This window comes from Pelophylax lessonae, assembly GCF_965119305.1.
Source record: "Pelophylax lessonae genome assembly, chromosome: 2".
Lineage (NCBI taxonomy): Eukaryota > Metazoa > Chordata > Amphibia > Anura > Ranidae > Pelophylax > Pelophylax lessonae.
In genome coordinates this window covers 122,759,494-122,772,979 of record NC_138769.1, presented here as the reverse complement: position 1 = coordinate 122,772,979, position 13,486 = coordinate 122,759,494, and the positions used below count along the sequence as shown (strand labels likewise).

The 13,486-nt window shown below is 40.7% G+C and overlaps 1 protein-coding gene across 1 annotated transcript in view; it reads left to right on the top strand.

Annotated features, from left to right (window-relative positions):
• TP53I13 (tumor protein p53 inducible protein 13) overlaps positions 1-13,106 on the top strand; it is an 81,138-nt gene extending 68,032 nt beyond the window's left edge. The window contains exons 6-9 of the mRNA XM_082247411.1: positions 4,342-4,470; positions 6,240-6,440; positions 8,974-9,856; positions 12,924-13,106. Of these exons, the coding sequence (XP_082103537.1) occupies positions 4,342-4,470; positions 6,240-6,440; positions 8,974-9,856; positions 12,924-13,033 (1,323 nt within the window). The 3' untranslated portion in view covers positions 13,034-13,106. The remainder of the gene's footprint in view (positions 1-4,341; positions 4,471-6,239; positions 6,441-8,973; positions 9,857-12,923) is intronic.
• The last annotated feature ends 380 nt before the right edge of the window (positions 13,107-13,486 follow it).

The following is a 13,486-nucleotide window of genomic DNA, read 5'->3' as shown; positions in this document are numbered from 1 at the left end:
CATCACTGCTTGCGACCAAACTGAATTGGGATGGCTAATGCAGGGGGGTATTGGACTAGGACAGCCCCCATGGGTGTGACTATGTAGATGAATTGTTCTTTTACAAGTCTTATGCATAGAAACTCCTGTGGAGAGGAAGCAAAACCCCATTAGTGAAGAATTTGTGTGAATGGGCAGCTGACTCAGAGAAAGGAATTTTACGGTAAGATTTTACAAAAATTCAGTTTTTCTGAAATTCTTTAGGATGGATATATATATATAATATAATATTACACAGGCATACCCCACTTTTAAGTACACAATGGGATCAGAGCATGTATGTAAAACGAAAATGTACTTAAAGTGAAGCAATACTTTTTTCATTTCTCAATGCATATAAATACACTAGCTCCATAGGAAATCTTGGTCAGCTTGACATGGCATTGCTCCCAAACCATGTGATAAGGACACCAAGCTTGGGGAGCATGTTAAGGGGATCCAGGACTATGACATGGTAGAGTACCTAGGCAAGCTGACCGGCCACAAAAAGGATATGTTGTAGTCCTGGGTCCCCTCTCGATGCTCCCTAAGTTTGGTATCCCTGTCACTTGTGGTTTGGGAGCAGTGCCATGGCAAGCTGACCAAGATTTCCTATAGACGCCAATGTTAAAAACCAGGGGTAGTGTCATGCCAAGCTGAACAAGCTGTGTCCTTAATCGCGATTGCATGTAAAGTGAGAGTACTTAAAGTGGGGTATGCCTGTGTGTGTGTGTGTGTGTGTGTGTGTGTGTGTGTGTGTGTGTGTGTGTGTGTATATATATATATATATATATATATATATATATATATATATATATATATATATATATATATATATATATATATATATATATATATATATATATATATATATATATATATATATTTATATATATATATATATATATATATATATATATATATATTTTATATATATATATTTTATATATATATATTTTATATTTTATATATATATATTTTATATTTTATATATATATATTTTATATTTTATATATATATATTTTATATTTTATATATATATATTTTATATATATATATATATTTTATATATATATATTTTATATATATATATTTTATATATATATATATATATATATATATATATATATATATAATTTATTTTATTTTTGTGGGAGTGTTTTTTCTTCACTGAAGGACCTTTCTTATGCACATTATTTCACATGCTGTTTGGTTCATTAATGCTTACATGTTTTCTACATTTATAGGATGCTCATATCACCCGCATATAAATTTTTAGTATATTAATTTTCAACATTAGATGGTTTTTTCACTTGGTTATTATTCACTCTTTAGCGTAACACATAGTGGTTTTGTATGGAATAAGATTAGGCAACTACAAAAAGTTACAGGTTTTACTAGATTTAGCCCAATATGGGGTAATGCACATTATTCTAAACTAACTCCATTGTCCTACAGGGCAAAGTGGGAACGGTATGGTGTGCTATACTTGAGACAGGTGTTCTCCAATGGGGATTTATGCTGCTTTTTGGAGCTTCAAGATATGTTTCGTCTGCCATACTTGATGCAGTTCTATTTCCAGCTGCATCATGCTGTAAAGGCACAGCAGGGGACGGATTTGTTGAACTATTCATCCACTCCCATCTTCAACTATATGATTGAAACTTGACACATTATATAAGGACTTAATTCCATTTCTCAATGCTACCGAATGTTACTTAACATGTTCCTTGGAGATCACCCAGATACAAGCTGTGCTAGGTGGGAGAGAGACGTGAATGCCTTTGGGAACGAGCAGTGGACGGAGGCCTTGTCAGCAGTCCAGCGGTGCTCTCTAAATGTAGCTCAAAGTATATCCCAATTATGTTTGCTTAGTATGTACATTATGCTCCAGCAAAATTGTTCACAATGGGTCTCAGGGACAGTACTACCTTCTCTAGATGCAGCCAAGGTCACAGGGATCTCATACACATGGTCTGGAGGTGCCCAAAGTTACACATATACTGGAGGGGTGTTATAGAGACCATCAACAGGGTCTTTCAGATGGCCCTGAGTGGGTATCCCAAACAGTGTGTACTGGGTATTCTGGATGGTCTCCAGGTTGATGAAACCACTGGCCAGGCCATAGAAAGGGCTTTGTTTCAGGCCTGTAAACTGATCCTGAGACATCGGATCTCTACTGACCCTCCTATGGTGGGGGAATGGGTATCCCAGATAGGTAAGACTTTGAGGCTGGAAAAATACCTCTGGCAACAAAGAGGATGCTATGGTAAATTTGAGAAATTGTGGCACCTCTGGCTGGACACCCCGGGTTTGTCCCCGGTAGAACTAGTTTTGAACAGTTTCATGTCCAGCTAGGGTACTCTGAGCCACATATCTATTGTATAGCATCTGGGAATGGTCTTCTGAGTCCTTGGAACACTTGGTACACTGTACTGTATAACTACCTAACAATACTGAACTTGTGTGTTGAGCAGACTGTATATGAGTCCGTACACGTGCTTATTACATATACACTCGAACTGTATTGTGATGTTATGAACACACTAGGGCAGTGGTTCTTAACCTTGTTGGAGGTACTGAACCCCACCAGTTTCATATGCGCATTCACCGAACCCTTCTTAATTGGAAAAATTTAAATATGATTTTTTCATATTCAAAACATAGGTATATATTTAGGTATAGATTTATACATGGGTGCACAAAATGAACAAAACCATTAAGAACAAAGAACAAAACCATTAAAACATGATTTTCACACAAAAACACTGGGTGGGGGGGGGTGGAAGGGCATACCATGGGGTGTCAGGAGGGCACACACTGGGGTGGGGGGGTTGGGAGGGCATACCATGGGGTATCAGGAGGGCACACACTGGGGGGGTTGGGAGGACATACCATGGGGTGTCAGGAGGGAACACACTGGGGGGGGGGTGTTGGGAGGGCATACCATGGGGTGTCAGGAGGGCACACACTGGGGGGGGGGGTGTGAGGGCATACCATGGGGTGTCAGGAGGGCACACACTGGGGGGGGGGGTGTTGGGAGGGCATACCATGGGTTATCAGGAGGGCACACACCAGGGGGCATAGAGGTGCTTGTAAACGAATCCACCATGTACAGCGTGCTGAGCCTACCTCCAGGAACATTCACTCGGCTCCCTCTGCTCAGCTGTTCACACTTCCCGCTTCCAGGCGGGCGAAAACTCAGTGTCCAGGTACATCCCCATCCCACCCACTGAAGCAGCAAGCAGCCTGCAGGAGATAGGCTGGAAACCTGCTGGGGGAGGTACAGGGGGCGGAGCGTCAAGTGTCTATGCGTAATGGCTGTGAGTTGTCACGACCGCAGCTCTGATTTCCCGGGGTGCGCTCGGCCTCACAATCAGTAATATTTTCTCGGGGGGAGCAATTGCCCCGTTGCCCCCCCCCCCCCCGCCCCGCCGAACCTGCGAGACTGACTCACCGAACCCCTGGGGTTCAATCGTACCCAGGTTAAGAACCACTGCACTAGGGTGTATATATTTCTTGTTGTATACGTTTTGTAGTGGATTAGGATACCAATAAAGTATTTCTTTTACTGATAAAAAAAAAAAAAAAAACTTCCATTTACCAATGATGGAGGCCACTGTACTCATTGGGACCTTCAATGCTGCAGAAATTTTTCTGTACCAATTCCCAGATCTGTGCCTCGATACAATCCTGTCTCAGAGGTCTAAAGGCAATGCTTTGGACTTCATGGCTTGGTTTGTGCTCTGACATGCACTGTTAACTTTGGGACCTTTATATAGACGTGTGTGTGTGTGTGTGTGTGTGCCTTTCTAAATCATGTCCAATCAACTGAATTTACCACAGGTGGACTCCCAAGTAGTAGAAACATCACAGGGATGATCAACTGAAACGGGATGCACCTGAGCTCAATTTTGAGTGTCTTGGCAAAGGCTGTGAATACTTATGTACATGTAATTTTTTTTTTTTTATAAATTTGCAAAGATTTTAAACAAACTTCTTTCACATTGTCATTATGGGGTATTGTTTTGTAGAATTATTTAGGAAAATAATGAATTTAATCCATTTTGGAATAAGGCTGTAACATAACAAAATGTAGAAAAAGTGAAGCGCTGTGAATAATTTGTGTGTATGTTTGTGTGTATTAGATAAATGATCATGAAATGCAAGTAGTTTATAGTTATTTACCTTGAAAAGAAAGGACAGTCTACTGCATTATTTTTCTGTACTTTTGCAGGGTACAGCTTACCATCAGCTAATGTAATAGAGCAGTAACTATGACGGAAGCATAATTTAAAGTCACATGACCTGTTTGTTTCCCAGCATGCAGGTGTGGCCTTCCTCTACCATCCTTGTGTGGACCCTCAACTGAAGGAAGTCTTATCATTTGTGGCAAGAAGCTGTGTTCCAAGACATATAATCACGCCTCTTCCGAGCCTGTCTAGAGAGAGGGTAAGAGTCCTCCCCATGATATATTTAAATGTCCTGTGCTATAGGAATGTAAAGTTCTATCATAGTAACTGCTCCAACTTTTTTCTGCACTTGAGAAGGCAATATGTATGCCCTAGAAAAGTACATTTTACTACTTGTGCAAGTTTTTTCCAAATTTATAGATTTAATAAGTTTTCTACGGACGCTGTAAATAATTTGGTACTTTGGATCTTTGTGTAGTAAAATGGAGTGTTGTCTTTTGCTATATCTCCTCCAGCGGTTGAATGTTGGGTTAGAACCTTAGGCACACCTTTATTGCGGTCCTTGTCTTCCTGTCTCGTTGGTCTATTTCTCTAATCTCTTTAATCTCTTGTTAAGGAATTAAAGTAAGCAAACATTTCCCCACAGGGAATATAGGAAGCAATAAATGCCTGTTCCCCTTTCTGCTCAAAATGAAAAAATATTGTCTGAAATTTGAACCCTAAATATTTGTCTAAACAATTCTGTACATACAGTAATGGGATGTTCACGTGTTTGTATTGTGACTGTTTGTATTGAGCTCCAGTCACTGAACAGTGAACAAGCTCTTATAGCACTGGTCCCATGGATGATATGTTAGAAGTGCAGCCGATTGTTCAGTGATTTCTTAGGCTGCGTTCACACTGCTTCGACATGGAAGTGGGACAATTTCCGATCCGACTTTGCCCTAAGACATCATGTCTGACTTCTATGCAAATTTAATGAATGGGATCTGTCTCTGATCGGTCCATACCAGGCCAAAAAAATAAAAAAATAAAACCGCGCGGGGTCCCACCCATCCCAAAGCAACTTGCCCCCATGTTGATGGGGACAAGGGCCTCTTCCTGACAACCCTGGGCAGTAGTTGTGGGGGGCTTATCTGAATCTGGAAGCCCCCTTTTAACAATGGGGGGGCCCCCAGATCCCGCCCCCCCATGTGAATGAGTATGAGGTACATTGTACCCCTACTCATTCACCCAAAAAAGTTTCAAAAATAAACGGTACGCAGGTTTTTGACAAAGTCCTTAATTACAAAATGAATGTCCCCCGCCGTAGCTCTAACATGCCTTCTTCCTATGGTTCTTCTCCGTCCGCTGATGTTTTCCTCCCCTGGTTCTTCTCCCTCCGCTGTCTTTCTGCTCTGGTTTTTCTGCCGATTCCTCTCCCTCCACTGAAGTCTTCGGACGCTAGCTCCTGCTGTTGTGTTAGCTCTGGTGTCTGCCATTTCTTATATAGCCATGGGCCGTGGACAACCATCCAGAGATCTTTCCTCCTATGTGACATCACTGCCCCATCATGGCCCTGACGTATGGTTCCCTCTCGATTCATACCAGGCTCAAAGGGGCCCAATAAGTTCTTGGGGGGGAGACCCAACTTGTGTGTGTGTTTTTGTTTTTTTCAATTTTGGCGTGTGAATTCTCCTTTAAGATCCTCAGAGCATAAGTCGCACACCACAAGTTGAATCAGTTAAGATGATGATCTGACTTAAGTGGTCCCTTTTCAGCCCATTCAATATGAAAGTTGGACCACAGTAGTGCAGGAACCTTTTTCAAAGTCAGACCAGTTAGGATGGCTCTCATAGGGAACCATTGATTTATACACGTCGTGCGACATGTGCTTTCAAAGTTGGAGCGTTTGTTGCACCAGTGTGACCTGGGCGTGAAAATCAAATTACATTATTAATGTATATGTTTTGTTTACATTGTTAACAATGGGTGTGTATGTTACCAATGACTTTATATGTGGAAACCATCAGTGTCCTCTCTTTTTAGCCCTTTGCCCTGGTCACTTGGTGCTCAACTCTGGAGATGTCTCACATGAATATGACTGAGATAAGGTATTGGCTGAAAGAAAATATTCCCCATGAACATCAGTATGAGACAGTACAGGATGGAGCCTACCAACATTTACTGATCAGGCCGTCCCTTATTTCAAAAGACCGTGCAGGTCTCTGTCATGAAAGGGATTTTCAGGTAAACTATGTCATTTGAAGCTGCACTGAAATACATATTTTGACATATGGTTTCTGTAATTTGAATTTGTCTTTAAAATGTATACATCATTTAAATACTTAAATCAGGATTTTTATTCTTTGAGCTACAACCGGAAATCCCTTATTTATTTTAAATCTTCTTTTTATAATCTATTAATAATCACAACTTGGTATTTAAATTTAACAACTACCCAGACAACGGACATGAAATTATTTACGTATTATTTACAAGCAGTAAAAGAGCTTTTTAACATGACATCACTAACCTACTTACCTGCTTTTAATGTGATGTTCTTTAGTCTCTAAGACGGGGGTCTTCAAACTATGGCCCTCCAGTTGTTCAGGAACTACAGTTCCCATCATGCCTAGTCGTCTGTGAACGTCAGAGTTTTACAATGCCTCATGGGATGTGTAGTTCTGCAACAGCTGGAGGGCTGCAGTTTGAGGATATCTTCTCTAAGATCTTCAAGGATCACAGTAAGGCTAAATTCGCACTGGTGATTTGGCATGGTGCAAATGACAGCGGCAGATATTCTGCGGACTCCTGCAGCTGCTGTTGCCATTTGAGCGCAGCTGGCTGCAACCGACCCGGCTGTACACTTTTAACAGGTTGGCACACACCACAAGTAATTGCTGGCTGTGCAAACAGGCACGGATACCTGCGGCTGCCGCCGACCTGTCACTAACCCTGTCCCACCGATGTAACACAAATATGCGTCCTCAGCTTCAAGGGGTTGTACCAGGATGATGCCGGCAGCTAGAGGAATCAACCCCAGTACCGTTTTTTTAGAGCCGACGGTCAGCATTCTTGTAATTACAACCGATGCAGCAAATCAGCCACTCTGCTGTTAATACAAGCAGTGGGAGGGGTCCCCCCTCCCTCCTGCCGCCTTCTGTGGCTCACTGAGGTCCCCCGGTCCCACTGGGAGACCCGAGCGACCAGCCGGTATGTCTGCAAGCTGGCCGTAGACCCGAACAAAGCCGGATTCGGCGTTAATCGGGTCTCCGATGTAGAAACCCAGAAGCGATTACTGGAGCCCTAAATGTGCCATATTAACTAAAAATAAATAAAATATTTCAGTATTCAAAACAGTCAAACTTGTGAATGCTGAGTGCAAAGGAGGGATTTGAGGTCTTATAGACCCCAGATCCCTCCAAAAAGAGTACCTGTCACTGCCTATTACTGTCACAAAGGAGGTTTACATTCCTTGTGACGGCAATAAAAGTGATAAAAAAATAAAAAATGCGTAAGTAATGTAAACGGTGTTCAAACCACACGTGAGGTATTGCCGCGATTGTGACTCTAAACAGGTAACCGTTATAATACTCTCTGTGACTCTAAACAGGTAACCGTTAAAATATTTTTAAATCGTCGCCTATGGAGATTTTAAAGTACCATAGTTTCTCACCATTCCACAAGTGTGCGCAATTTTAAAACCTGACATGCTGGGTATCTAATTACTCGGCGTAACATCCTCTTTCACATTATACAAAAAAGTTGGGCTAACTTTTTTTTTTTATTTTTTTTTTTTTTATTCATAAACCTGTATTTCTTCCAAAAATCTTTGAAAGACTGCTGAGCAAGTACTGTGTGACATAAGATATTGCAATGATTGCCATTCTCTGATATCCCTGCTAAAAATATATATATATGTGTTTGGGGGTTCTGGTTCTAAATTTTCTAGCAAAAAATACTGATTTTAACTTATAAGTAACAACTGTCTAAAAAAGGCTTAGGCATGAAAGGGTTAAACTAACCACTCACTGGTTGCAAAAAAAGCTGCATGAGTCTACATATTCCTACAGCTGTCATTCACAACTGGCCAAGTAGCCTAATGATTTAAGAGTGCAATTTAATTTGGCTTCTAACAATTTAGAGAAATCTGCTGTGTATTTACACTGACTGGTAAATTACCAAGATTCTATTCTCAGCAGGGGCAGTGTATTTTGAAAATTAATTTCTCCACAATGCTTATAAATAGACATGAATGAGGGCTTTATAATAAAGTGCCTTTTGCTGCTCGTTCAGAATCTGTAACTACATTAGTATACACAAGCTGGGCACAGGTTTTAAGGCAGCAGATGTCCCTACATATATTCATTATTTTTATTTTTTTATATAATGAATTCACCGTCTCTGCCTGACAGCCATCCACAGAGATTGCCTGCCATCTGAATGATACAGCAAGAGGCAAGCACATGTACAGGTTTGGGAAAACTGCATGTATCCACTATGAGGTTTGACTGGTTGACTTATAATATGGCAACGTCAGCGCTGAAACAAATGCACTTTGTGGTATGTCCCAGATCATCCAGTGTAAAAATAAAGCAGGTGTAGTATTTTGCCTCAAACATTTGCCTGCTCCATCATTTCGGTAATGGGCTTTCTCATTGTTCGGCTGTTAAGGAACTTTACTCGTAGTATATCCTTGAGCAAATTGTTCTCTGTTGTGGGAAAAGTGGCAAACTTGTATTCATGATACTATTGTAAATTTTATCTGTAATACTTTCAGATGCTAAATCCTTTTCGGAGCCAAAGAAGGCGAGCTGTTTGGTATCTGTTGCGGAAAAGGAGAAGAGCGGAGTTATCACCCACCCCTGTGGTCCAAGATACGGCATCTTCACATGTATCGGCCAGCATTTCCTTCAGTACGCTAACTGGGCAACACATAGACAAAACCATTACAAAACCCCATACAGTGTCACAGCCTGCAGGAACCAGTGGGTTATCTTCTCCCACTGAATCATCTTCTACCACCTCTGTTGGCTTTATACATGACACTTACACTCAAAGTATAAAGGTTAGCGTTCATAACCGGGAGACTGAAGATCATGACAAGGACATGGCAAAGCTGTCAGTACAGAAGGTCATGCCTGCCCCGGTAAACCAGTCTCTTGTCTTACCTGATGTTAATGTGACAAAACCTGTTGGGAGCAATGTATCTCAAGAGACTGGTAAGGAACAGCCTGTAGTCACTCCTAAACACCACCCTGATGCCTCCCCACAGAAAGCGACAACCATAAACATTGCACCAAGACCTGAAACTACTCATCAGTTACATGATCAGCTTACTGACCCAAAGCTTTCATCCAGTGCTGCTAAGAAGAAACTATCAGGTGAACAGAAGCAGGAATGCAGCTGTCAGCGTGACACAGGTGCCGAGTTGCCAGCCAAGGCCCAGACAAGGTTGAGTGACAGCCAGCATAAGTCCAGCGAGGGGTTTGTTTCTACTCCTCGAACGCAGGAGGCTACCTGGGCAGCGGTATCTCTCATCTTTCTCTTTTCCCTACTCATGTTTTCAATCTTGTACACACAAATCTATAAGAAGTTCCGCAGGAGCCAGAGTCTGTACTGGTCATCAGGAAACCACTCTGAAGAGAAAGAAACCGTGGCATGTAAGTTTTGGGTGGATGATTTGTTGTGTACCTTGTTAGATGGAATCTGTACATACGCCACACGGTTAAAGAGGAGCTGCAGTCTGCTCACATAATTTGTAATAAGAACATCTTTACCATTCTGAAGCTTCCCTCCAACCACTTTGCATTTTTATTTTATTTATATATATATATATATATATATATACACTGTGAATTTGTACTTGCCAGACATGCTGCAGAAATCTCCCTCCACTAAGTCTGACTGCAATCACACACACACCACTGCTTGCCTGCATTTTTCCTCTCTTGACGAGTACTCATGGATCTCTGCAGTTTCCTGTTATCTCTGTCCCCATCCAGCTCTCTGGCTTTCCCAATGGCTTTCCTATGACTCACCCCTCCTCTCTTGCTGGCAAACTCTCACAGGCGTTCGAGAGAAAGCTGTGCATAATGTTGTTAGCCTGGGGCGGCTAATAACCAAACAAGAAAGAGGAAGTGGGCTGTAAAAGGTAATTACTGGCAGAAAAAAATGTTTTACTATCCAAAGTAAAACATGGGCTGAAGATTTATTAGATGAAATTATAAAAAAATTACTGAAGAGCCGCTTTAAAATGAACTTTTCATGAAAGAAAAAGGGAAAATGCAATATCTGATATTTTTAAAATTACTAGGTGCCTGGCTGATGTCCAGTGTAAAACCTTCTGAATCGCTGACGTGGAACAAAGTATGCAGATTACAAAAGTTAAAGTTCTATATCTGAATAGTTGTTCTAGGTTAGCGAATCAAAGTTTTAAAGCAAAAATATCTGCATGACAGGACAGGTTTCTTTGAACTGGTCGTATTTTTTACTTTCACCTACATTTTTAAAACTTAGATTAATACAGTTGTCATTGTTGAAATAAGCAGTGCACTGCTGGTGCTTGGAGTCACCGCAAAGCTTGGGCTTATACACTACGGGTCACCCTGGAGGGGCTGTCACCTGAGTGACTGTAGCCAAGCAAGGATAGTATAGTAACAGAGAATGGAGCAGAACAGGCTCTGATCGTAATACTATAAAATTAGTCATGTCTAGTACATGCAATAAAAATATTGGATAAAAAATACCACTTTTAAAGCTATCCTGTGATAATCTGATCGTTAGTACACAGCTTTCGAGAGCCGATTATGACAGTCCATGCAAAATTATCCAAACGGCAAACATAATACAATACCAGAATGAACGATTTTTGTTTAATCAGTACAGTATTCATCTGGAAAAAATCAGAAGACCAAAACCATGCATGCTTGTAGATGACAGAAATTACAATACAACAAGTTAGATCCCTTCCAAAGTTGTATACTGTTGTACGAGAATGTTTGTTTGCAACTTTAGTAACCTCTTCATTTTCGAGATGAGACTAGTATGCAGAAAAAAAAAAAAAAAAAAAGTTCATTCACCTGTTGTTCTCCTCAAATGTATAAAACTTTGGGTTGGCTTACAAAAAAAGCACCTTTTAACATCCTTCCAAGCCTGACCATCATTACTCTTCTCAAGGACTAATGCAAGCAAGGGAACATTTAAAAAAAAAAACACTGAACATTGTATATTTTTAAACATATAGGTAACCTTTTATGGTAACGTTGGGCTACATGTACACGGGACGTTTTAAAAAGTCCTTTGAACGCTGGAATTTAACAGCTATGTAAAGGACGTTTAAAACGTCCGTTGTGTTGCGTTTACAGCTGCGTTTAGCGGCATTTAGCGGGCGTTTGCGCTCAGATCCGTTTTTAGAGGTCAAAAATCATTCCCCTTTTTAAACAGTAAAAACGCAAGCGCTAAACACGGGTGATCGAATGCGGTCGCGTTTTGCATTTAAAACAGCGGTAAACACACGTTCTGGACATCCTGAACGCAAATAATTGCTTTCCAAAAAACGACACTGAACTCAACTGCCTTTAAATGACTGTAAAAGACTCAGGCCTCATGTACACTGCTACTTGTAAAGGGATGATTAGGAGCAGTTGGGCGTTTTTTTTTCAGAAGCCCCTGAACCCACCTCTATGTTATCTTATCTGTCCATGTACAATGAGGCTACATGTACACGGTCACTTGCGATCTCCAGCTGGAGAGGGAGAAAGGCAGGCGGCTGATGTAAACAAAGCTGCCTGTCATTCTCCCTGGTGTAACAGCAGAGATCATACGATCCTGCTATGTAGGATAGTATGTCTCTGTGGTTAGATCCCAAGCCACGCCCCCCCCACAGTTAGAATCACGCCACTAGGGATACATTTAGCCCACTGATCACCAATAAAGTTAACCCCTTCCCTGCCAGTGTCATTTTTACAGTAACAGTGGATATTTATAGCACTGATTACTGTAGTAATGTCACTGGTACCCCCAAAAGTGTCAAAAATGTCAGTCAAGGGTCCGATCTGTCCACCACAATGTCGCAGTCCCGAAAAAAAAAAAAAAGGCAGATCGCCTCCATTACTAGTAAAAAAAAAAAAAAAATAACAACAATAAAAATGACACAAATCTTTCCCGTAGTTAGTAGGCGCAATAACTTTTGCGCAAACCAATCAAAATACGCTTATTGCGTTTTTTTGTTTTTTTTACCAAACATATGTAGCAGAAAATACATTGGCCTAAAATGTTAAAAAATTGAGATTTTTAAATTTTTTTTTTTTTGGGAATTTCATATAAAAAAATGTGAAAAATATATTTTTTTCAAAATTGTCGCTCTTTTTTTGTTTATAGCGCAAAAAGTAAAAATCGCACAGGTGATCTAATACCACCAAAAGAAAGCTCTGTAAGGAAAAAAAGGACGTCAATTTCATTTGGGTACAGCGTCGCACAACCGTGCAATTGTCCGTTAAAGTCACGCAGTGCCGAATCGCAAAATAGGCCCTGGTCTTTGGACAGCCAAATCCTCCGGGGCTTAAGTGGTTAATCAGTTGTTGCTATCAAAAGTTATTCTGCGGTTTGCCAGTTTATGTGATGTTAAACTCGGCATGTTTTGAGAATGGTGGCTGACTATTTTATTTTATAATTTTTGGTAATTTTAAACTGGATAATGTAATAAGATTTTGTGTTTCTTCTTCACAGCAATTATCAAGAGGAGACTTGTACAGGGTCACAGCAGGCGCAAGAGATGGTTTGGAAAGAAGAAGAGCCCCACCGTGCTATATGAAAGTCTAAGTGAGAGTTCTGATTAGAACATGTTCTTCTTCGTCAGATTAAAAATAACACCATGAAGGGTAATGTCACAACAAATCGTACAGTGGGCCCAACACTTGATACATAAGGACCTTTTTATAGCAGACAGTGGTGTTGCTCTTTACTGAATGTTGCAGAGTTTACTGCACTTTTCAATATATAAGTCCTTTCTAAAATGAGGACGCAGTGTAAGGCCTGTGGTGTCCCATGGAGTTTTCTCTGTGAGAATGTGTTTGATTGGAAGTGAAGCTAGTCGCAAAGCTAGAACAGGTCACATAATTAGACTTTCATCCTACCGTGTGTGCCGTTCTGTGTTTCTTTTTTTTTTTTTTTTTTTTCTTTTAAACATGTTGGTATGGTTGCTTTTATAGTTCGGACTTCAAAGTGGTTCTAAAGGCTCAAGGTTTTTACCTTCATGCATTCTTTGCATGAAGTTCAAAGACCTGGGTGCA